Source organism: Octodon degus, unplaced genomic scaffold, assembly GCF_000260255.1.
Source record: "Octodon degus isolate 3935 unplaced genomic scaffold, OctDeg1.0 scaffold00117, whole genome shotgun sequence".
NCBI classification, from domain to species: domain Eukaryota; kingdom Metazoa; phylum Chordata; class Mammalia; order Rodentia; family Octodontidae; genus Octodon; species Octodon degus.
In genome coordinates, this window is record NW_004524693.1 from 6,759,314 (window position 1) to 6,784,515 (window position 25,202).

The 25,202-nt window shown below is 38.5% G+C and overlaps 1 protein-coding gene across 1 annotated transcript in view; it reads left to right on the forward strand.

The window, feature by feature from the left end:
* The first annotated feature begins 285 nt into the window (after positions 1-285).
* Trpc5 (transient receptor potential cation channel subfamily C member 5) overlaps positions 286-25,202 on the forward strand; it is a 166,329-nt gene continuing 141,412 nt past the window's right edge. The window contains exon 1 of the mRNA XM_004640020.1: positions 286-683. Within this exon, the coding sequence (XP_004640077.1) occupies positions 306-683 (378 nt within the window). The 5' untranslated portion in view covers positions 286-305. The remainder of the gene's footprint in view (positions 684-25,202) is intronic.

Genomic DNA, 25,202 nt, shown 5'->3' on the forward strand with positions numbered 1-25,202 from the left:
TTACTAATATTCATATCCTTAGAAATAAGAAAAGAACCACAGAGGGCTGGAGTATCCTATCCGAGTTCTCAGAGTTGGAATGTAATGTAACCAGTGTTTGATCGCAGATCTTTCTTACCTAAAAGCCTGGACATTTTCTGCTCTACCTCTTTGCAAGAGGAAAGGAGCAGTATTATTAAAACATTGCAACTTTCCAATCCCTTAGCAAGGCTGCCCTCTATAACTGAGCAATGGAAACCTTCAGGTAACTAATATCTTCGGTCTTCCTCTTTCTCCTTACTCAGCTCTCTAAATTGCTGTGAACCATGGCTCAGCTGTACTACAAGAAGGTTAATTACTCACCATACAGAGATCGCATTCCTCTGCAAATCGTGAGGGCTGAGACAGAACTCTCTGCAGAGGAGAAGGCCTTCCTCAATGCAGTGGAGAAGGGGGATTATGCCACTGTGAAGCAGGCCCTGCAGGAGGCTGAGATCTACTACAATGTGAACATCAACTGCATGGATCCTTTGGGCCGGAGTGCCCTGCTTATTGCCATTGAGAATGAGAACTTGGAAATCATGGAGCTACTGCTGAACCACAGCGTGTATGTAGGTGATGCATTACTCTATGCCATCCGCAAGGAGGTGGTGGGTGCTGTGGAGCTTCTGCTCAGCTACAGGAAGCCCAGTGGAGAGAAGCAGGTAAGATAAATACCCTACAGGCTGATAAATCACCAGGAGCAACATAGCACTAAAGCCCAGAGACTTGAATCTAGAAACATCGGGTTGCCTGGAGTTGTAGAGTCCTATCTCAGAAGTTACTTCAGTGACCTCAAGTGGTACCCTAAAGCTACCCTGTATGACCAATGCTGAGTTTCACTCATTTTTCCTTTTTAATATTTGCACATAAACGTTCATTAATTAACAACTCAGAGCTGTGCTCATTTCCAGATTGTGCAAGCTCTTTCCACTTTCCCTGCCCACTGTTTCTTCATTTTCCCCCTCTAATTAAAGGTCACTGGAGAAGAGACCAAACACAGGCCTGGGCTTTCTCCTTCCTATCAACCTGTCTTCTACAGACACAAGAAACCTTTAAATTTGAGTGCAGGCACAAATGGGTAAAAGGCCTCAGGTACTTTCTGGTATCTGTTAAGACACTGTATCCATTCCTATTTGTTTAGATTTTTGCTTGTGTGATCCTTTTGTTCTCTAAGTAATCCAGATTTGATACACTGTAGTCATCTTTGTCTATCTTGCCTATACACTGTAGTCATCTTTCTCTGCCTATCTTGCCTCCCTGTGTAATCCCCAAATTCTCTGTTGTCTTTTGTTCCAATAGCTTCTACATATTTTCTTTTCTCTCTAGCCCAGCTCATACCACTATGGACCTGTTCTTACTGTCTTTCTCTGAGATGAGTGAACCTCAAAGTATTGTCCCTAATGCAGCATCAACATGACCTGGGAACTTATTAAAATATAAATCTTGAAGCTCAACACAGTCCTACTAAATCATCAGCTCTGAGATAGGGCCAGAGCAAGCTGCACCTTAAGTCCTCAAGGATTTTGAAATATGCTTAGGCTTGAGATCTGCTATCCTAGACTAACATAAAAATCTAGTAACTCATCTTCTATCTACCCTTTTCCCTCCCTTAAACTATGCTGAACATAAGGCCAATTTATTTATACTAAAATGGCATAATGATGCTGTCATTTCTGCCCATCCATGTGATAACAATATGTCAAAATATCTGAGACAAGGGGCCAGCCAGATAGCTCAGCAGACTAAAGCGCCTGCTTAGGCAGAGCGCAGAGGCCAGAGTTCAATCCCCAGTGTGACATGCCAGCCCCACCCCCAGGTCCCACTGAGAAAAAGATTGAGCTGGGCATGTTGGAGCCCACCTATAATTTCAGCACTTGGGAGGCTGAAAAACAAGAGAATCACTATGAGTCTTATCTATGTAGTGAGACCCTGTAGACACTGTACTAAATACATTTTAAAAACTCTAACACTATGTACTTTATAGAGAAAAAAAGTTTATTTAGATCACAGGGAGGTTGAAAATACAAGATCAGCAGGACCCATCTGTTCAGTCTCTGATAAGGAGTCCTCTGACTACATCATAACATGAAAAAAATGGAAAGGGAAATGGCCACATGCATAAGGGAAGAAGCAAGTACGTGAAGTGACCTCATTTTATTCCAACATACTTGTAACAACCAACTCACCCTGTAGCACCAGCATTAATCTCCTTCAAGAGAAGTGTCTCCAATAACCTAATTACTTCACACTAGGATCCTCCTCTTAAATGGTCCCCCACCTCAGCACAACCTCAATGAAGACAGAGCTTCCAACACAGAGACCTTTGTGGAGCAAACCACATCCAAAATCATCATTAGCAGAGACAATAACTCACAAAGCTTAGCAGTGAACCCACTCAATAATGATGGGCCTTCCAGTTCTGTCTGTCCCTTACCCCTTCCAAACACCTCTCTGGTCAAATAGGTCTCTTCAGTTTGTCTCTTTATAGCATTGGGAACATATAAGAGACAAAATAAATACTAAATCATCCAAATGGAATACCTGGATGTATTCAGAGCTTTGATATTTGCCTAACTAAATAAAAGTAATGAAAATAAATTGATAACTTGAAGACTAAGAATTGAAGTTGACAGAATAGAAAACAAAGAACTAGATTAAAAGCCTTTTGAGCAAAGGGGCTAAATGCCCCTCTTCTCCATTAGCATTTAACACAGTCCCAAGAAAGTAGGGACTCTGTCTTGTTAACTGCTGAATCAGATCACTAAAACAGTACCTGGAACACCACAGACACACACCAAACTTTTGTTTAATGAATGAATAATATGCATCCAGCACTATGGTAAGTATCTTACATGACTCACCTCATTTCTTCCTCCAAGCAACTCTGTTAGGTCGACACTCTTATTATGATCCCCATTTTAGCAGTGAGAAAAACTAAGTAGCAAGATAGTTAAGTCAACTTTCCAAAGTCACAGTACCATCCAGCAGAAAAGTATAAAAATGAAGTATAAGAAGTAAAGCCATGCTGTTATGTTGAGCTGTAGGGGACTCAGGTCAACAGTTTCTGACATTGCCAGCGAAGTGGAAGACCCAATACTATAATGGGCTACTGGACTCTTTTAGAATATTTTGCTGAGTTAACACACCTATAATATTCAAATAACGGAACTTAACAAAAAAGGAGATAGCGATGAATGTCTGTTTTGTATCTGTGTATTCAAAATGGTTAGGATAGATATATAGTTACATTCTCTTAATGAATAGAGGGATTTGTTCTAATGGTGTTTGTAAATAGGATATCATGTCCGCATCTTGTACAGCAATTAACCACTAAGAAGAGAGTATGCAATGTGTTAATTATTGACTGTGCTACCAATTTGGTTTGATACTGTCTCATTGCTATTTGTTTCTCAATAAAATTATGGGGAAAAAGAAAAGAAAAGAAAAGTCACAGTAAATTCCAGATCCAGGATTCAAACCCACGCAACTCCTAAACAACCCCTTTAACGACTAGGCAAAACTACTTCCCTGGTAAATCTCAGGATTCCCAGTACAGGAATTTTGACACAGGGCAGATAAATGCAAGATGGATTAGCTCTCTGGAAATAATAAGCATGAAGAATTTAGATAAATAGCAAAGCAGAGAGGTATGAGTGCGGTTCCTGTGTAATCCACCCAACTACCTCCATCAACACTAATTGGTTCTGTGCACCATGTCCTCAGAGCTATGCTAAGTCTCTGGGTGATTTAAAGTGTTAATCTGCACTTTAGGCCTTTTCAGCTACTGTGCTCCATGATGCACTTAATGCCCTTCAAAATCTTACAGCCCCCTGGCTTTTTGCTTCAGTTGATACCAATCACATGTCACTTTGTTCTGTTAGTTAGCATTACTTGTAGAAATTCCTAATCTCTGTAACTAGACTGTTTCTTGAATATGAGGTAAAAATCTAATATCCAACTGTTTCCATACCTATTCCTTTTATACCTCATCAAATATTTAATACATAATGGATGACATATAAGTAGTTGCTGCAGGACATGAAAGAGTTCAGAGTGGTGTACACCTGTAAAACCAGAATTTATGGAGGTTCAGGCAGGGAGACTGCAAGTTCAAGCCTAATCTGGGTCTCTTGATTTAGTAAGATCCTATCTTAAAAACACAAAAGAAGAAAGGATGCAGCTCAGTATCAAGTGCCTGATTCTCATAGATAGATAGATAGATAGATAGATAGATAGATAGATAGATACCCATGGCTTCTTTTTATACATGATCTTTCATAGTCAATTTCATTTAACTTATAACTCTTTTGAGGAAGAAGAAAACACAGGACCAGTTTCTCAAAAAGGGGGATAGCAATACTGGCCCCAGCAGAGTTTTGAAAGGAAGTCAATTCCTTGTTTGATGGGCCCCATTTCCCCATCTTTCTCCAGTGCTCTTATAAATGCTGAGGCTCTATCAGGATGAAAAACACCAATTAAGCTTATAATAAAGTGCAATCTAAGGCATAACCTTACCTGGGAAAAGGCAAGGCTTAACTTATATGTAGCTCATTTGATACTGAGATACATCCTTTCCTCTTTTGTGGAAATTTAGATATATTGCACTTGTACTTTTTTTTTTTTTTTTGGTGCAACTGGCGATTGAACTTGGGCCCTTGTGCTTACCAGGGAAGTGCTTATTGCATTGAGCCATCTCCCTGGCCCCACATTTGCACTTCTATTTGGGACGAGTTGTCTTTTGCCAGGACCCTTCCAGACACACCAGTGTATGTCCTCCTTTGTCATGCTTGGATATCATACCATATGCTCACGAACACATCAGCTCCATTCCCAGGTCCCTTCAGCAACTTTCATTCTTTCTCCTCATTTCCCCAGCCCTCTGTCACCAGTCAGCACTAAATTTTATTTTCCCCCATTGCTCTGACAGTCGTTGTGATAAATTGTATGTCAGTAACTATAACAACGGCTGCCACATTGCTAACGCACTATCTGCCTTTTTGGGAGACAGAAACAAGGTTTGTTGCCTGGGAGCGATCAAGGATGTGAGCAAACACAGACCTCCTGGAGGACCTTGGATTTAGCTGAGCAGGCCACTCACTGGAAGGGCCTCTTTCCACACACGGAATCCAAACAAATGGCTTTTTTAATGAAGAGTATCCCCCATGTGGCTAACTGATTGGACACAGATAACTTCTATCACTCTTGGGAAAATAAACCAGCAAGCTTTTTAGCATTATGGGGCAAAGCCTTTAGCTCCAGGCTGGAAGAAAGACTTCTGTGCTTTTCTTCTTCTAGTCTCCTTATGCTCTTCCCCCTCCTGTAGCCTATCAATACTACTCTCAGATGAAGACCACAGGCATAGTATAAATGGATAGCACAGGTTTCAAGTATCAACACTGATACAGACACTTGCACTTTTGTTTATTTTTTAATTTTTATTTTGCAGAGAAAGAAAAATATTAGAAAACATCAGAAACAATATAGAATTTCAAACAACATAGGAAACAAACCTTAAAGCAAAAATAGTGATACTGTATTAGGAAAACTCTTCTATACCACGCTTGCATGTTTGTGTGTATATGTGTGTGCATGTGTGTGCTTGTGTGTGTGTCATCTTGGCATACTCCCTACCATCAGGGCCTATTTTCTTGGGGGATAGATTTTGGTAACCTGGAATATTTTTGATTGCTTAGAGTAAATACCCTTTTTCTTTTTTTAGACATAAAATGGAACTTTTATTTTCCAACAACCATGGATATTCTAAAATTTAAATCCCTATAGAATGTTAAGGAAATATGGTAAGGGCAAAACCATACATTTATATAAACAAGATGGTTGAGGTAATGGGCCTAAGAATTTCCATCAGGTTTTTGAAAATAGCCATTAATGAGTAGAATTCTCACCTAACTAACTCTATATGCTGATATCTGTGAACGTTGAGGACAGCAACATGTAATACTAAAAGCATGCTTGAAATACGTGTCATTTTGGTCTTCTAAATGTGTACTGCTTCTAATGTCATATCAAGTATTGCTATATTCTCTTTAAAGTAAATAAGTAAACACTCTTAAAGTCATCTCAGTGTTCAAAATGTGTTACTGGGTGTGGTTCCACACCTGTAATCCCAATATTTAAGGGGCTGACAGGAAGATGGCCATAAGATCAAGTCCAGCTTGGGCTACAAAGTAAGTTCAAAATCAGCCTAAACTACAAAGTGAGAATGCTGTTTTAAACTACCACCTCAACAATCAGTTTAAAATTTGTGAACCAAAGAAGACCTAATGCTGTCCTATTTGTTGTCTATAATTCTTACCACCTTCATGCCACTTACTGTGGGAATGCTATAGGGGCACTGTCAGTGGCAAAAGCAAATCTAGTTACTTTTTGGGTTTTTTTGGGGGGCGGGACCGGGGATTGAACTCAGGCCCTTGCACTTGCCAGGGAAGCACTTGTTCCGCTGAGCCATTTCCCTGGCCCTACTTTTTGACAGATAGATAGATGATAGATAGATAGATAGATAGATAGATAGATAGATAGATAGATAGATATGAACATATCTATATATCATATATATGGAAATATATATCTTTATATGTTCAAAATCAACTGTCAATCAGATGGCATGCATATGAGAAATTATCAAAACGTAGGTTTTTGAGCCCCACTGCATCTCTGGATATTGGCTTGAAATCCACATTCAGCAAGCACATCTCCACCTATAGGTTAGAGGTCTATGTAACATTTGACATTTCTTTTATGGGGGTCTGTCATAAACTGTGTGCTTTAAAACAAAATAAATGTATTTTCTCACAATATAGGAGGTCAGAAGTCTGCAATGAAGATGTCAGTTAGGCTGATTCCTTCTGGAGGGAAAATCTGTTTTATGACCCTCCAGTGTGTTCTTGTGGTTGCCAGCAACCTTGAGGTTCATGGGCTTATAACTGCATCATCCCAGTGTCTGCCTCCATTACCATACAGAGTTCTTTTTTGTGTCTGCTTCCAAAACTCCCTCTCCTTTTTCTTGTGACTTGTGGTTTGCCTTAATCTGAATGACCTCATCTTCATATGATTGTATCTTCAAAGACTATTTTTCCAAATAATGTCACAAATCAGTAGTCAGGGTTAAGAACCAAACATATCTTTTTTTGGTGACACAATTCAACTCATTACATTACATGAAAGACTGATACAAAGAAGTGGTGTATGAACATTTTCAGCAGCAGTCTTTCATGAAATAAAATCTTACCTAGATGTAAAATAAACAGAGCCAAATATAGCTGCCTCAATTTAGGTCCAGTTTGGGACCCAAAAATCTCATGTTTTTCCATATGTACATTCACATAACCCCTTGACTCTTGAAGAGTTGATATAGTTTTAAAACTACTAGCCTAGAAGACAGAAGGAATAGACACTAACTCAGTTTGTGTTGCTACCCAACTTGTAAATAAGAATCATCTATGTTAGCCAGCTTTTTGTCACTATGACAAAATGTCTGACATAAGTCGATTTAAAAAACAAATGTTTTATTTTGCTTCATGCTTTTGGAGGTTTCAGTCCTTGATTATCTGGCTACTTTTGTTTTCAGGCCCATGGTAAGTCAAAAACATCATTGCAAAAGGGCATAGCAAAGAAAAACTGCTCACCTCATGGGATGAAGGAAGCAGGAAAAAAGCCAAAGAGAAAGAAAGAACTGAGAACCAGATCTAGTCCTCCAAATCAGATCCCATGGTCCACACCCTTCAGCCAAGCCCCATCTCCTATTCAATCACATCTCAGCAATACCCCATCAATTTACAATCTTATCAAGGATTAGTGCATCAATGAAGTTACAGACCTCATGGTCCAGTCACTTTCTAAAACACCATCAGCTGGATTCTGGGGCACATTTTAGATCCAAACTATAACAAAATTGACCAAATCACAGTCTTTCTATAGATCAATTTTATCATATGAAAAATGGAGTTAGTAACACCTAGTTCCCACCTAATTCAGGCGCTGTTGTGAGAAACATATATCAAGATATGTTAAAATTTTGGAGAAAATGCATTGCTAGATAGAGATCAGTAACTATCATTTTCAGTCTTATTCTTTCAGTTTCACATAACTTGTCACATTATGTAGAGAGACCACCTAATAAATGTACTCATCATAAAGTATCACCAGTACAGTAGCAGGGAAAAACTTGAGGGTACCTTGGACTAGTTCGCAGATTACCTCCTTTGGTCAGACCTTGATAGCAATAGTCTTCCTTCTGCTACCTGGAAAACTGTATGACCACAAATTCATCTTTACTTTTTCACTATACAGATTTGAGCAACATGGTGGTAGAGCCTCTGGCCACTGTATGAACAGCCCAACCAAGTAATTTGCTTTCTTGGTCACTTGCGTCAATGCAGGCAGGCGGAAAGAGGCTAAGCCAACCTTCTCCCCATGGCCCGCCCCCCTGGGCTCTGCCATAATTACTCATTTGTCTGTGGCAGATGGTTCTAAATTAAAATTGGTCTCACAGATGAGCTGAAGAGATTAAAGCTCAATAACACTGATAAGTGTGCTGAAATTACATATAATCAGCAACAGGGCACTCCATATATGTATACCCTGTTCTTCTCTGCCTATTGGTCTCAGGTTAAGGTTGTACAGGGTATAGTGGGACAATAGTGTTATGCACAATGTGACTAGAACACAGAAAGGAGAACTATAGAATCTAGCTTGTAAATCTCAAACACTTGGTGTAAAAACAGAAAGGAAAGAGATTGCCAAAGTCTCCATGCTAACTATCTGCAACCTGTAGCAGTATAAACATCACTGGCTTTGGAGTTAGCCACCTATTTCACATGTTTCCTTGGATAAGTCAGTTAATCTCACTAACCTTGTTTTTTCATCTGTACCTAGGGAAAAAAGTAGAATCTAAGTCTCAAAATTTCTTTTTTAAATGTATTTACTAAAGGGTCTCACTAACAGCTCAGACTCACAGTGATCCTCCTGTTTTCAGCCTCCTTAGAGTTGGGATTACAGGTGTGTACCAGCACACTCAGTCTCAGTGGCAGGCTCCGTGTACCCAGGGGCAAGGTCAGCACAGAGGAAGCTGCTTGTGGTGGTGTGGATTAAATGCTGTCCCTGCACTTGCCTGAACTTTGTCCCTTAAACTATCTTGCTGGCCCTAGCTAAATCATAGAATTTCAGTAAGAATTAAATTAATGATGCACAGAATGTGGTAGAATAGTTCCAGATACAATTCTTGCTAGTTAAGCTATGCTGATATCATCTGCTGATTAACACCATCTATTTATTCAAAAGCTGTATTAAGCACCTACTATCTTACACTAATCAAGAATTCAGACTCAGTGACTTTAAGAAGGTCATTTACCCTGTTTAGACATCAGTTTCATTATCTGTCTAATGGGTTAATTATATTATCTATACTGTAGTTTATTTTAAGATTTAAATGAAGCCCCAACCCTGGGCATGCTGAATCCAAGTCAAGGCATGGTGATGCATGCCTGTAATCCCAGCCCTGGAGAGGCTGAAAACAGGAGGATCATTACAAGTCCAAGCTGTTCAGTGGGACCCTGTACCAAATAAATAAATAAAATATTTTTAAAAGATTTACATGAAAACTGCTTTGAACACTCGACATAATGTGTGGCATATGACTTGCAATATATGACACCCATGGCACTGATTCAATATATTATTAGTAGTACTTTTATCTCTGTGCTATCTCAAATACCCAATGTGAGACTAAGAATATCTTTATCTTTCTAATAACCAGAGTAACAGCTTTAATTGTTATTTTGTGAACTTCCCTTTTAAAGTCAAATTTTTAGGCCAAAAAATAAGTTGTGTCAATTGTCACCCAAGTCAAGAAAATAAATCAGAGGTGGGAATGCAGCTCAGTGATGGAGCTGCATTCCTGATACATTAGGCCCTAGGTATCATCCTAAACATCACAAAAATATATTTTAAAAAAACAAAGAAATCAGTCAGTTCTACTTGGAAAAAGAGGGCAAAGTGATTGCATGACATCATACTAACCAAACTAGTGAATTGATTTGCCTCCTCTCAAAATTCTATGTTGTCTATCAATAGCTGTGATCTGCCTTACAGAATGGAACACTAGAGCTCAAGATCACTTGATCTGAAGTGACATGTCCAAGGTTACTCAACTGAGCCTGAATTAATACAAATGTCTCCTCTCTCCCAAGCCACTCTCTATTATCCTACTCTCCCATCAGAATCATCAGAAGTTGTAACTTACACAATAAAGAACAAAAAGCAAGAACAGCTATAAGTAATGTTCATTTAGAGCAACTCACTAATCACAGAGCTTTAGAACACAACTAATTCTATTCAGTTCTATTCAATTTTCTAAATACTTTTACCTATTAATCTTATGCCTCATAACAAAACTATAAGATATAGTTGAAAATGATCTCAAGAAATGTATAGTCTCATGGAGAGAACAGATATGCACATATTGTCTAAAGGATATAAACAACTTGAGAGATACTAATATTCATCTCTCAGGAAGAAAACAAAATATATAAATATGGTCTAAGGTAAACCAAACAGAGCTGCCTGCATAACATTCCACAAGGAAAAAAACATGAACTGTTCTCAAAAGCCATTTGTAGAATGAAAACATGTAGAGGAACACATTATATATTTACAACAAAGGCTTACAAGATTGGTTTAGATTTATTAGAGAGACTTATAAAGGCATCCCGCAGTAGGCATGGAAGAATGAAAATGGGCCATCTACATGCTGGACAGTCAGAAGTTCCAGTCAATGTCAAAGACCAGGAGCTCAGTACTGAATGCAGTGTGAGTCCTTATCAGGAAGCCAGAGGGTCTGTACTGGAATGTTAAAGAGTCTGAGCTGGAAGACTGAAGACTCTATGATGAAAGCCTGAAGGTGCTCATCCAAAGGCACCAGTGAAGACTGGGTCCCCTCTGAAGAAAGAGAAATTAGAATTCCTTCCCCTTTTCTTTTTTATTGCATCGAGGCTACAGTTCTGTCAGTTGGTGCCACCCACACCCAGGTGGGTCTTCCCTTTTCAAAAGGTCCATCATACAGACACATCCACAACTATGTTAAGTCAATCAGTTAGGTGTTTCTTATTCAAGTTTTCACCTCAGTTAACTATCACCCCAGGTGAGAAGTTTCTTCTTCTCCTGTCCCTGGACAGATACATCTTGTTTGTAAGATAACATCCATCCCTGCTGCACTTTACCTGTACACTTGTGCACTCCCGCTACTTGGTCTTCTTTCCATCTCAGACTCCTCAGTGTTATATTCCATGATTATTTCTTCCACATTTTACCTCTTCTCACTGTAGGCAAATTCAAGTGTGAAATAGTACAAAACTCAGAGACATCTTTCCAACCACCATTCCATAGAACACCAAACATGACCCAGTACCAAATTTGTTCTACACAATAACAATAAACTAGGACATGTAACAAAGCAGCAAGAAATTATGTGCTACATCATCCAAAATATGAGACATGGACAACATATGGGGCCATGTGATTATCAGTATGCAGTAGGTTTCAAGGGGAGAACATTTCAGGAAAGAAAAAAACAAAGAGGTGGATGGTACATTGATCAGCAGAAAGTTAACAAGCACTGATGTGGAGAGTGGAAATGGCTGTAGTTTGTTAACAGTGATGCCTAAGTGAAGAGTTGATAAGAAAACAATGTTCAGTGCTCATGTTCCCCTCATGAGATACAATTTGTGGAGGAAGGCCCTAAATACTATAGTCACAGGACATTAAGTTTGAAGTTTAATGTTTCAGTATCTGAATCAAACAATGGCATAACCACACTGCTACTATAGCTGTATTTTACTGAGTTGAAGGAAGCGTAAGACTAGAAAGGCCTGCACCTCAAACCTAAGTGAAGTAGAAAAGGCGTACAAACAAGAAAAGTAATTAGTCTTTAGCCTAGTAATGAATTCTAACACCCACGCAATAGTGAAAGTACATTTTATCCGTTCTCTTCCTTCACCCCAGACTTTTTTTTCCATATTTTTATTGAGAAATAAATAGCAATGAGACAGTTTCAAGTCAAATTCCTAGGACAGTTCCATTAATTAACCCCAGACTTTTTATTGGTGACAGAATTGTTATTTCGAAAAATAAAAGAAGCCAGGGGTCAAATTACACTAGAAAACATTTATCTTAGTTTCCTGAAGGGTAAGGAAATATACAAGCTCAATAAAATTTGTGACATGAGAAGTCTACACTATTGGGCCAGGGAGATAGCTCAGTGGAATAAGTGTTTGCCTGGCAAGTGGAAGGTCCTGAGTTCAATTTCTGGTACCACCAAAAAAAAAAAAAAAAAAACCCAGAACTCTATACTATTACTAGTCTAATATTTCCAAATAGTCTACATTGATGAGCTAATCAAGATAATTTCCAAATTCTTATTTTATTTGGTGCCGTGAGATATTATCATGAAGATTAAAAATGTCTTTTCGTTTGGGACACACAACAGTACAATACCAGTGGCAAGTTGACAATCAGGTAGTCCTGTCTGTGAGAAAAATTATGGGTAATGTACAGGCTTATAGCATTTTATCTTCCAGCAGTCAAAATGACATTGACCCCAGGAAATAACAACCTTCACAAGTTCAAAGCAGAAAAGCCTTCTCCGGGAGGATGCTGGCAACAACCCCTACTGTCTGTGACTCAGGTTATTTTCTCCTACTTTGACTTGAGAAGAGGTAGCAAGTTACAGAATTCACAGAATAGATAAATCAAGCTTTGCCCTGTCTGAGGTGTTTGAAGAGCAATTACACACTCATAACGTCTGGAAAGTGCTCAAAGAAAAGACAAATTGTGAGATGTCCTTGACAGAGACTTTAGACCTTGAATCATGCCAGACAACCCTAGAATCTAGTCATCTGTCACCACCCTACCACTTCGCACTACGCAAAACCACAATTACAATTATCTGGCTCAGACAATCACAACAACCTCCTACCTAGTCTCCCTGTTTTTCACTCTTGATTTTACATAATCTAGTCAAGAGACTGAGTCACTCTTTTGAAACATGAATGAGTCCGTTTTGCTTAAATCTCTGCAGAGGTCCTGCTAATGTCTACAAGCCTCTGCATGCTCTAGCCCACCTGCCTGTCTCTGCTCTTATCTTGTGTCACCTTCCTGTGCCCATTGGGCTCCAGCTACACTTACTCCTCACAGGAATTGTCTAAACCCAGTGCCTTGGTTTGAAATGTCTCTCATCCACAGATCTGCACTGCTAACTCCTTCCTTTCTTTTGCATGTGTACTCCGGTGCTTCCTCATCAGACAAGCATTCCCTGATAGCCCTTTTGTAAAATGTCACCAAGTTGCTCCCTAGTCCCCCAGTGGTTCAGGATTCTTTATAGCATTATTACCACCCCAATGATTACATAAGGTATGATAAAAATATATAGTGACTGTTTAAATATCTTTTAATTTATTCCAGTGAAAGACACATTGCCATGAACTGCTCCATCAAAATACTCCTCCTCATATCAAATACACTTATCCCATCATTCTTGCCACTTTCTGAAGCAGTTCTGAAAGTCTCCCTTTGTGAATGTCTTTTCTTGCAGTCATGGCTGCCTCACTGCCATAAGTCAATGCAAAACATTTACCTTTCATAGTCATTTTGACAATGGAAAACATTTAGAAGTTACATGCCAACACATCCAGGGAATAAGGTACAAGAGTGCACATGATGTTTTCATGAGCTTGCCTTTCCATTGGATGGTTTTCATCTGCAGTATTCACTGTATTTTTTATTACATCATATAAAGACATAAAAGAGAACTTCTTGAATTGCTTTAGAAAGTGGCAAAAATGATGGGATAAATGCTCAAAATGAGGGGGAATACATAAAGGAAGTTTAATGCCAATATGCCTTTTAATCTTTGTTAAAGTTTATTGTTCACCATATTTTTATCATACTTCATATGTATGTTACCAACATCACCTCTCCAGAGAAGATACTTTACTTGTTTTGTTTACTATTACATTCCCAGAACCTAGAACAATAATTAGAACATGGAAAGCATGCCATAAATAATTTTTCAATGAATATGTGAAATTAATAGACGTTAAGACATAGAAAGATTTTCTAGTCCAACTCCTCCTCCATGTTATTGATTTGAAAATTGGTATGCACAGAGAAGAAATGATTTGCCATTGTTCAGCACAGTGAATTTTATAGTGAAGCCAAGATGCTTAACTTCTGTCTTTTGATTGGGTATTACTTTCACCACATTAAATTTTTGTTCTGTCTGTTTTTGAAGCCACTCAATGTATTTTATGATATCTTTTAGTTCCCCATTCTAGAATCTAATACTAGTAACTATCTTCCTTGCATCTAATATAACTCCTTTATTCTAGGCTAAACAATCTCCTTACTTTTAGCTCCTAGCAGAAAGATATTATAAAGATATATAAACTTTCCTTCAATATTACATTTTTATTTTAAGGACCTGATATTTACTTGCTCTAATTAAAACTGAAGGCACAATTTCTGATCTCCATGGTGCCCTAAAAGATATTAACCCCATAAATTAAGTCTTTTGCTCCATGGTAGAAATCTAGACACACATAGTGAGAAGACCATATTAGTGCCTGGGATGACAGTATCTTTGACTCCAGATCACTGCAGTCTGGGAAGGCAAGCACTGAAAATACATTCTCTGAAAACAAAATATTTTTATGTCAAAAAACAAATCCATTTAGTTTGTATCCAAGAGCCCATTGGATTAGAAATATCCATTCATGATAGAAATGTGGTCATTTTTCAGAGCTTTTGCTAAGCAACTAGCCTGCCCTTGAGATTACAGAGGAAGGACATAGGGGGGAGTGTTCATGCTTGCTCTTGGTGTCTGTTTTTCTGCCTTCCCTGTTGGAAGCCTGATTTTTCTCTCTCAGCATTGAAGTCTCTCATCATTTTAATCAGATAATGCTATGATTTCTCAACGAGCTGGTATTTGTAAACTAGGAAGTGGAACAAGGTGGGTTTGCATATTCTCCTACCAGGGCTCAGCTCTTCTGTGTAATTGCTTATCTGCTCAGAATAGAAAATGTTCTTTGCATCCGGCAGCTAACTAGGGAGAAACTGGCATAGATCTTATTTGGAGGAAGCTCTTCAAATGAGCTAGACTGACATTTACTAAATAAGGTCATTCCTATTACTTTTTCATTTAAAATGGCCATTCTTATTACTTTTTCATTTAAGCTACCCAGAAGGACATGTGGATTAATAAATTTAACTGAATGATTCAACTGGCAGGATCATTTCTGTCACCCATTATCTTCATGATTAGAAAACACTACCCAGCAGCAAACAGAAAGGTTAGCCTAAGAAAAGCACTGAAGTAGCGCTTTTAGTCCTCCTCCCTTCCACTCAGGCTGAAATACTACCTGAAAGAACCTGAGTCCAGCATCCAACAGGTTGAGTAGATGCACATACAGCTATCTTGTGCCTGAAGGGAATGGACTACACGATAACAAAACACTATTACTACTTTTTTCAGATGATAACTTGAGGTCCCTTTATTTTTTTTAGCTTTTTAAATTCGTATTTGTGTTAGCTTGTGCTTGCAGTACATGATTACTTTTTTCACGGTGAGCTAGTCCATGAACATAAGACATCTTAATTCTGTTTTCACCACCACTGTTCTCTTACATCCCACTTCCCTTCATCTCTTAGCTCCCTTTGTTTCTGCAAAGATCTATCTCCATATTTCATATAATCTTTTATTTGGCTCTTCATTTATACTTTGTGTTTCTCATGTAAAAGAAACTATGTGATATTGAAGCTGTGTATCTGATGCAGTTCACATAAAATTATCGTCTCAAGATGCACCATTTTTCTACAAATGACTCATATCTACCCTTCTTCATAGCACAGTAGTAGTCCATCATACATAAATACCACATTTTCTTTATGTATTCATCTGTTTATGGATATATAGGCTGCTTCCAAGATTTAGCCATTATGAATTATGCTACATTGAGCTAAGTAGCTTTCTTAGAAAAAGCCAGAAATAATGAGAACATAGGAGTGAGCACTGGGGTAATTCTTCTTGTCAAATGTAAACAAATCATTGCTGAAATGATTATACTGCATCTACTGTTTCGCATAGTTGCCAGCTCCCCCTCCACATTCTCTACCTCCTCCTTTTTGTCAGCTTAGTAGTTAGAACTTTCACTTTTCTATCACAGGACTTTACCTCTAAGCATGTGGCCATTTACTTCCAGAATTATCACACCAACCACACACAGACCAATGGTAGCTTTTTCTTCTTAAGTGCCTTCCAGAAGCACCACCTTCTCTTCCAGGACATGAACCTCTAGTGAAGTTACATGAATTTTGGTCTAGGCTACCATGTCCCAACTGTCTGAGGGTATACAGCTGCCAGACATGTCAAACAGCTACATGCAGTCTGCCAACACAAGGTAATCACTACCATTGCCATGAGAGAGTACATTCTTACTCCCAGCTGATGTCTCTTCACTGGATAGAAAAGCATTCTTCAAGAATTCTATGCCAGGGAAAACACCCTAAAGATACTGAACATGGTTTGACAAAGAAGAAGAAAATATACCCACCCAGTAGAGAGTGGAACATCAGGCTTCTGAACTGAGACTTTCCTTGTAGTAATGAGGGAAGAGTCGTGACACCTGGCACGGAAGCTGCAGCAGGTTTAAAAGTGGGTGATGTTGAGAAAGGCAAGAAAATATTTCTACAGAAGTGTGCCCTGTGTCACACTGTTGAGAAAGGAGGCAAGCACAAGACAGGGCCAAATCTCCATGGTCTCTTAGGGCTAGAGACAGGCCAGGCTGCTAGATTCTCTTACACAGATGCCAACAGGAACAAAGGTATCACCTGGGGAGAGGATACATTGATGGAGTATTTGGAGAATCCTAAGAAGCGCATCCCTGGAACAAAAAATGATCTTTGCTGGCATCAAGAAGGGAGAAAGGGCAGACTTAATAGCTTACCTCAAAAAGGCTACTAATGAGTAGTAGTCACTGCCTTATTTGTTACAGAGCGAAAATGTCTCATGGCTTTTGTATGTGTACAATAATTTAATCATACACCTGAATTCAGATCATAACATATAACAGCAAGTTAAACTTTTTTTTATATTTTAGTAAGGGTCTACAGAGTCTACAGGGTGGTACTACATAGAACAGACTCCTAGCAATCCTCCTGTTTTCAGCCTCCCAATAGCTGGGATTACTTGCACGAACCACTACACCCAGTGGGGCCAGCACAGCACACCCTGGGATAGAATCCCAGCTGCTGCATCTGCCTAAGCAAGCACTTTAATCTGCTGAGGTATTTGGCTGGCTCTTAGACTTTAATTTTGAATTCTTTAGGTGAGACTCAGTTATTGTTCAGGGTAGTATTTAAACAGCTATTCAAAAACATAAGACTAGAACTACTCTTGTATGTGTGACTAGTAGTGATGTTTCCTGTCATCTTGTTAGAAGGATTAAAGTGAGGAAGGTACAACATGAGCACAAATTTGTGTATGAACCTAATACTTAATTAAAACCAAATCAAATTTTTTTTTAAAAAACATAGCCACCCAATTTCAAAATAATTTTCTCACAACTACAGAGAAATAGAATGGCTTATCACAACAAGACATGTTAGGGCGGAGGCAGAATGGCTACAGGGCACAAGCATTATCAAAAGGATCAAACACCTATTATGAGATCCGACTATGTCATCCCCAAAGTTTCTTATAATCCTAATACACACATTTTGCAGTGTATGTATCAACTCCTCTACATGACAGGATAAACGAAGTTGGGAGTGGAGTTCTCAAGTTGACTCCATCCCTCAACTACAAGGTAGCTAGAGAAAATTACTCAATCTCTTTATAGCATAACCTACTACTACTGAAAAGTAGAAGAATAATACTAAATTATCTTACAGTGATGCTGTGAGGAAATGTGTGCTGTTTTGAAATCATTATAAAAGCAATATATAATCTCACTTATTAAATAGATGTTGAGCCAAGAACATAATTGACTTAGTAGATAGGCAAGAATAAAAAGCCCTAGTAAATAAAAAAACTACAGAGGAGTTCAGTACAACCCCATAGGCAATAACATCAGTGACATTTCTTAGCATAAAACCTCTGAAGTTCTGGGGATATTTGTCTGATTGCGGTCAACTGAGTCATAGTATCATTAGGATTAAACGAAACATAATGGCAATCTAATCCATTCTTTGGTCATTTCAATTGATTCAAACTTTATTATCCTCTAGCCTCTAAATGAATTAATACCCTGGTGTCAATTTGATGGAACAAAACTTTTGTGTAGTGTGGAAGAAATCCCAAAGCATTCTGTATAAATGTCAATCACCATGAATTCTCATATGTATATCTGGAACCTCCAGGGAGTCTCAATTTTATGAATGTGACCACAGATAAAGTTCACACTGTGCCTTTTCCACAGAATTACTTGCTGCCCTTTTCTGTCAAAAGACATGCAACTTTATGTTGGTAGAGCCCTCTAACTGCTGGGTGTTCTGTTCCCTTCCACACTTGCAATTTTTTAATCTATCTTTGAAATACCTACCCTGTACTAATAGAAAACTAAGTAGTACATTTAATTTAAATTCCAATCCCTTTTAAGCCCTCCTTTCCATTAGCTCTGGGGTACAAACGTAAAAAGTTGCTGCAGAGTGGTTGACAGGCCATTATTAAATGCAAAATGCTTTCCTTTTCCAAGTTTGAAATTTGGGACACATTTGACCTCAGGAAAATAAGGAAGCTGATTCAGGAGTAATCAGCACTTAGCTCACCTTTCTCTGTGGAAACAGCAGCCAACATCCCTTTCCTAGAAATACATAGGGAAAAAGACAGGCAAGAGACTACCAGTAGTCTACCACACTACCAGAATAGTTAAAAGCCCAAAGTAACTCTCTTTCCTCATTCTTCAGCAGAGGTAAACACCTTCTGCTCCTTTTTTTTTTCACAGTTGTTCTTTTTCTGATAAGAACTAAAGGCATTTAGCTTGAGATAGGACTATTTACAATGAAGCTGCCACTTCCATGCACACACACACACACACACACACACACACACACAAAGAGAGAGAGAGAGAGAGAGAGAGAGAGAGAGAGAGAGAGAGATCTTTTCAGTTTCCCCTCTAAGTATGCCAGAGGGAAAATAAATTAATAAAACCAGTAAATTGTAAGAATATTTTTTACAAAACCTTTGTTTGTCAAACACTGTTTGGAAAAAAGTTGCTTGCAATTAAATGATGTTAACATGATAGCCATCACTTCAATCCCAAAATGATTTGAGTTACTTTTCCTATCAATCAATCAAAAGTTATATGCTTATGAATAACTTCTATTTTATTAGTCATTAGGTAATTTAATCATAACCAGGTAATTTAATCGTAACTACTATGTACTGAAAAATCAATAATTCTTCAAGATGTATGCTGATATGGTCACCAGATTTTGAATTCTGTTTTTTCTCATAAAGAATGAACAAATGTTCTTGAAAGATATGCCCCTGAGATGTCTACACTAGGTGAACTTAAGGTTCTTAGCAGTTAGTGTTCCCAACCATGGTCAAGTAGCGCTGCAAAGGGAGGGGCTCCTGATTGCACAGCTGTTTTTGAGGGAAGCCTAATAGAAATCCTAGATAAGGAGTTCAAGCAGAAAGATTCTGAATTAAAAATTGCCCCAGGAATCTGCAGCACACTAAAAAATAAAAATGTTTTCAGTTATTAATGGTGATTATCATAGGTTTGTCTCATATTTGCCTAGAATGGCCACAGCCAGTTCATGAAATCTATGCTCACCAGCTTATTTTCAGTGCAGCTGAGGAGAATAGCACCACCCCAAGGAAAGGCAATCTCTGTGCTGATTTGCCACTGTAGTCCTTTAGTACCTGCCACTATACCCCCGCACCTCCAGATGATGAGATTTTGTTCTCCTGAAATAACTCTTCCATCCATTTCCATTACATTTCTCTTTTAGTGAAGGATTTGGGACTCATCCTATTTCTAGTCATGAGGACTCTCACCACTAGAGCCAGCAGCTCAGCAGTTCAGCATCAAGCCCACCAAGCTTCCAATTTCTTATTACCATGTGACTAACCCTCTAATTTATACTCTACAATTTTGCCTCCCCAGGAGGACATTTAGTGCTTTGACTGGAATACGCCCCAAATTTTCTTGTATTGGAAATTTAGCACCCAAAGGCAATGCGTTCATTGTATTTGAAAGGTAAAACCTTTAGAAGTACATTGCATCATGAAGGCTCTGCCTTCCTGAATGGGGTAATACATGCATGCATTGATGGATTCATGTGTTGTGGTAGTGGCTTTGTCATAGAAGGAAGCCATCTCCGGCTGGCTTGCTGAGTCTCACCATGTCATATTCTTGCCTGTAACAAGCAGACCCTCACCAGATGCTGAGTGGATGCCAACACCGAGCTCTCAGACTTGTCAGCCTCTAGGATCACAAGCTAAATAAATCTCTGTACTCTTTTTTTCATTTTAACTTTAAATTATATTTTATTGGTGCATATTCATTTTTAAAATAGTGGGGTTAATGTGATATTTTCATATCCTCTTCCCTTTTATCCCATTCCTCTTTTCATTCCCTTCTTTTTGTCTACTAATAGTGTTGCTTCTAAGTTCATGTCTTTTTAAAAGATTCCACATGTTAGGGAATACCTCTGATTACTTGTCTTTGTCAGTCTGATTTATTTCACTTAACATGACAATCTCTAGTTCCACCCATTTTCCTGCAAATAACATAATTTTGCTCTTCTTTATGGCTGAACAATACCCCACTGTGTATGAATTCCACATTTTTTGTCCATTCAGTATTCATAAGCACCAAGGCTGATTCCATATCTTGGTTACTGTGAATTGTGCCACAGTAAACATAGCTTATACTTCTATCATATGCTGATTTTAATTCTTTAGGATATATACCAAGGAATGGGATAGTAAAACCTCTATATTCTTTATAAATTACCTGGTACATAGTATGCAGTTGTAAAAACTGAAAATGGACTAAGCAAAATGATACTGAGGAGTGAAAGATGTTGCTCATAACAAACACATCAAAATGTGGAAGTGCCTTTGGAACTGGGTAATGGGCAGACATTAAAAGAATTTTGAGGCAAATGGAAGAAAAAGCCTGTATTGCCGTGAACAAAGCATTAAGAGTGAAACTTGTGAAGGCTTAGAAGACAAAAATTCTAGGACAAATCTGAAAATTCTTAGAGATTAAGTGTATATGACCAGAATGCTGATAGAAATATGGACAGCAAAAGCCATTCTGCTGAAGTCTTAGATGGAAATGAGCAGCACATATTAGAACCTGGGGCAAAGGCCATTCTTATTATACAGTTACAAAGAATTTGCTAGATTTGGGTCCATGGGTCCTAGGACTTTATGGAATGTGATATTTGAGAGCAATGAACTAGCAGATGTGGCAGAAGAAACTTTTCAGCAGCAAAGTATTCACACTGCTGCATGACCACTTTTAACTGCTTTGCAATGAATTGAGAGCACCAAAGAATGGCTTAAAGAAGAACTGTAATTAAAAGGGAAACAGAGAAGAAATATTTGCAAAATTTTTAGCCTAGCCATGGGCTAGTGAATGAGAGACCATTTTTAGGAGAGGAAACTAAAGGTGTGCATGAGTATTGTTTAAAGGAAAAATGTTATGGATAGAAAGACTCATCAAGAAAATTAAAGACACTTTAGACATTTCAGAGATCTTTGAGTCTACCCCTCCCATCACAGGCCCAGAGCCCTGGGAAGACAGAATGGTTTTAACAGCCAGCCCCAGGACACCCTCCACAGGCTGACTGCCTGGCACTCTCTCAAATGTCTCATCCCAAAATTCCAACATAATGCCTATCAAGCACTCCAGTTAACTTTCAAACAGGCCAGGATGTGGTTCCCCCTGCTGTTCTGGAAGGTACATGCAGGGAACCTGGGAGTATCTGCATGGCACAAAGTTCTGCAGGTACACAGAATCCAAGAGCTGTGGGGCATGGAGGCCACCACCTAGATTTCAAAGGATGTCTCAAACAAGCTCAGGCACAGGCGGACTTACTGCAGGTATCAAGCCATCACAGGAGCCCCCCACTAGAGTAATGTCAACTACAAGTATGAGGTCAGAGAAGCTACACAGATTCCCCATGAAAGCAATGCTCAGCAGAGTTGGAAAAGGACTGCCACTGAGGACCCAAAACTGTGGAGCCACCTGGGCAGCAAAAGCATGCTGGGGCAGGGGACATTTTCTGCTACTTTGGCTTCATTCCTCCATGCAATGATAGACATACATTGGCCGGATTTTCCCTTCTGATAGTTTTCCTATCTCAATAACAACTCATATTTTCTGATTTACTTATTTTTTCATTACTTTTTCATTACAGCGCTTTCACAACTTCATGGAAAATGTCACATCTTAACTCTGTGTACAATGTTTTTACAGAGGTCTGGCACCCCAAATGCCATTCAGTCCCCCTTTTACCTGGGCATTTTTTTGTCTTTTCCTTCATCTTGAATATCCATTCTAGAATACAACTTACTTTTGAAATATATTTTATTTTGCAAATAAAAATGTATGGGATGGTTCATTTAACTCTTTGTGGCAATCTAGGTTTGAGGAAAAATATCTTTCCAGGTTTTCTCAACTAGCACTCTGAAACTATAAACTCTTTAAACCCATGGAGTTAACCACATACTTTTTTCTCTTAAAGTTAGCAGATATCTTCGAAATTTTAAAATCCTCCCTTTGATGAGAAATAAATGATGATTTAAATAAACAATGGCTTTGGGGACTATTAAATGTTTAACAATACTATATTATATTGGGGGGCCTGCTCCTTAGCTCAGTTCTTCAAGTGGCTGCTTCAACAAAGCTGTCAGGCTCAGGTTGCTGTGGTTTGATCCCCACAACTCAAGCCAGCCAAATCTGCCCTGAGGTCATTCGGCGCAAAAAAAAAAAAAATCCTAGCCAGGGAGATAGCTCAGTAGAATAAAGCACTTGCCTGGAAAGTGCAAGGTCCTGAGTTCAATCCCTGGTACCACCAAAAAAAATACTACGTTATATTTAACTAAGTTTAGATTAGTAGAAAATATTAGTTAATGCCCAACAAAACCTATTCAGTGTTGCAATTTTAATTTTGTTTATTGATGTTGATCATATTTTTGGTCTTTTTCTATTTAGGATATGGAATATAGTGGTTAATACTGCAGACTTTGGAGCCAAATTGCCTGGTTTCAAATTCTGGCTCCTCTGCTTCCTAGATATGTGAAAGAAACTATGTTTCTGTATGGCTGAGTTTTCTCAGGTATAAAACAAAGATAATTTTTATGTCTATAGCATCAAATCATAAGGAAGATTAAATTAAGTACTCCAGCATGGGACCTGGTATTTGGAAAGTGCTCAGTAAACAGTAGCCATTAGTACAATTTTTATTGCTGCTACTCAGACTAATGAGTGCCATTGTTTTATTATAAGAGAGGGGGCAGAGGAGGGAGGGGAGAGAGAGAGAGAGAGAGAGAGAGAGAGAGAGAGAGAGAGAGAGAGAAACTTTTTTTAAAAAAATCAAGTGGGTTCTGTGACATTATGTTTCCTATAGTTGGAATATAGGTAGTGTTGGTGATGTTCTCCAAAAGTTCATGTGGTAAAACCCTGGTCCCTAAAATAGTAGGACTTGTTGTATAACTGTAAGAGATAGGACCCAATGGCAAGTCCTTAGGTCACAGTGGGTGTGCCTTAAAAAAAGACTGTGAGATTGCAACCAGTCCTGTCTTTTGGCTTTCTCATTTGTGATGTTACCACTTGCTCAATACATCCTTCTCCTATTGTCATCTACCACTCTCATAAGAGACCACATCAATAACCCACACAGTCGTGGATTTAAAACTTCAAAGTTATATAAATAAACTAAGTTAATTATCTAACTTAGTAACATATTTTGTTACTGCAACATGAAACTGACTAACACAATTCCCAAGTAAGTGTTGTCCCTTGTAGTCATCCATTCTAAGGTTTTAGTCTAAATTATTATATACTTTGAACTTAAATCAGCTGATATGATCCATTAACTCCAAGTTTGATGGTTTTGCTTTTATCAGAATCTGAGAAAAAGATTCATTCTCATATGATACCAATGGCTGGCTGCAACGTTGCTTATATATCACTATTACTAGCTAACTAAACCTACAGTAGACAGAGCTGGAAGCTAGTAACGTGATAGATTAAATGCTGGTGTTCTTTATTTCTGTGTAACACAGAGAAATGAAATTTCATTTCCAATAGTTCTTGGGACTGCTGAAAGAAGTTTAACATAGATTGTAGCTGGCATGTTAGTTTAGGGAGGAGGAAAGTCAGCAGATAGAAAAAGAACTATTGCAATTTCACTAGATCCAAGCACAAGACAAACGATTCATTTCCAACATGATGCTATCAGGCCAGCTATGTAAGCAAGTGCCAATCAGAAAGGTTGGTCAGTGAACAGATGGCATTGTGGCTATGAATGAATGGCTCCTGATAAGAGTCTTCCATTAATTACAAATGGAGGATTTAATTTCAGAAGCGTGTAATAAATTCCACCAAGGGTGCCTGCCTAAGTCTAGTAACAATAGGGTTCACAAAAATTACAAAGAGCAGATTGTAGTGATGAGCTTAATGGAAATGAATGTATCATTCGGGCCTTTTATGAACAATAACCTTGTAAATGCTTTACCCAGCCCTAGAGTGAGGAAAATGGAGCGTACGTCTATTCCTCAGTGGTGTCTTTTGGCAATGGAATACATATGAAAATATGAGGAAGGTGACATTAACTCCCTGTGCTCAGTGCACTGAAGTGTTTTATGTGATGAGCTCTCAACTGGGTGATTCTCTCATGTTTATTAATCTAGAAGGATTGTCGAATATAACGCTACCCTTTCAACAAAGGGGTATGAGGGCAGGTGCAGGGATAAAGTCATTAGGGCCTGAATGCAAAGCCCAAGGTAGAGGGAGACAATGTCACTTCTTTAGGGGTCATGTCCTTTAATCCCATCATTGCAGGTCTTAAAATTCAGCCAAGTTGATTGATGTATCAAGTTGTTTAGAAGTGGTTTTAGATAACAAGAACAAAATCTAATTTATTAGCCT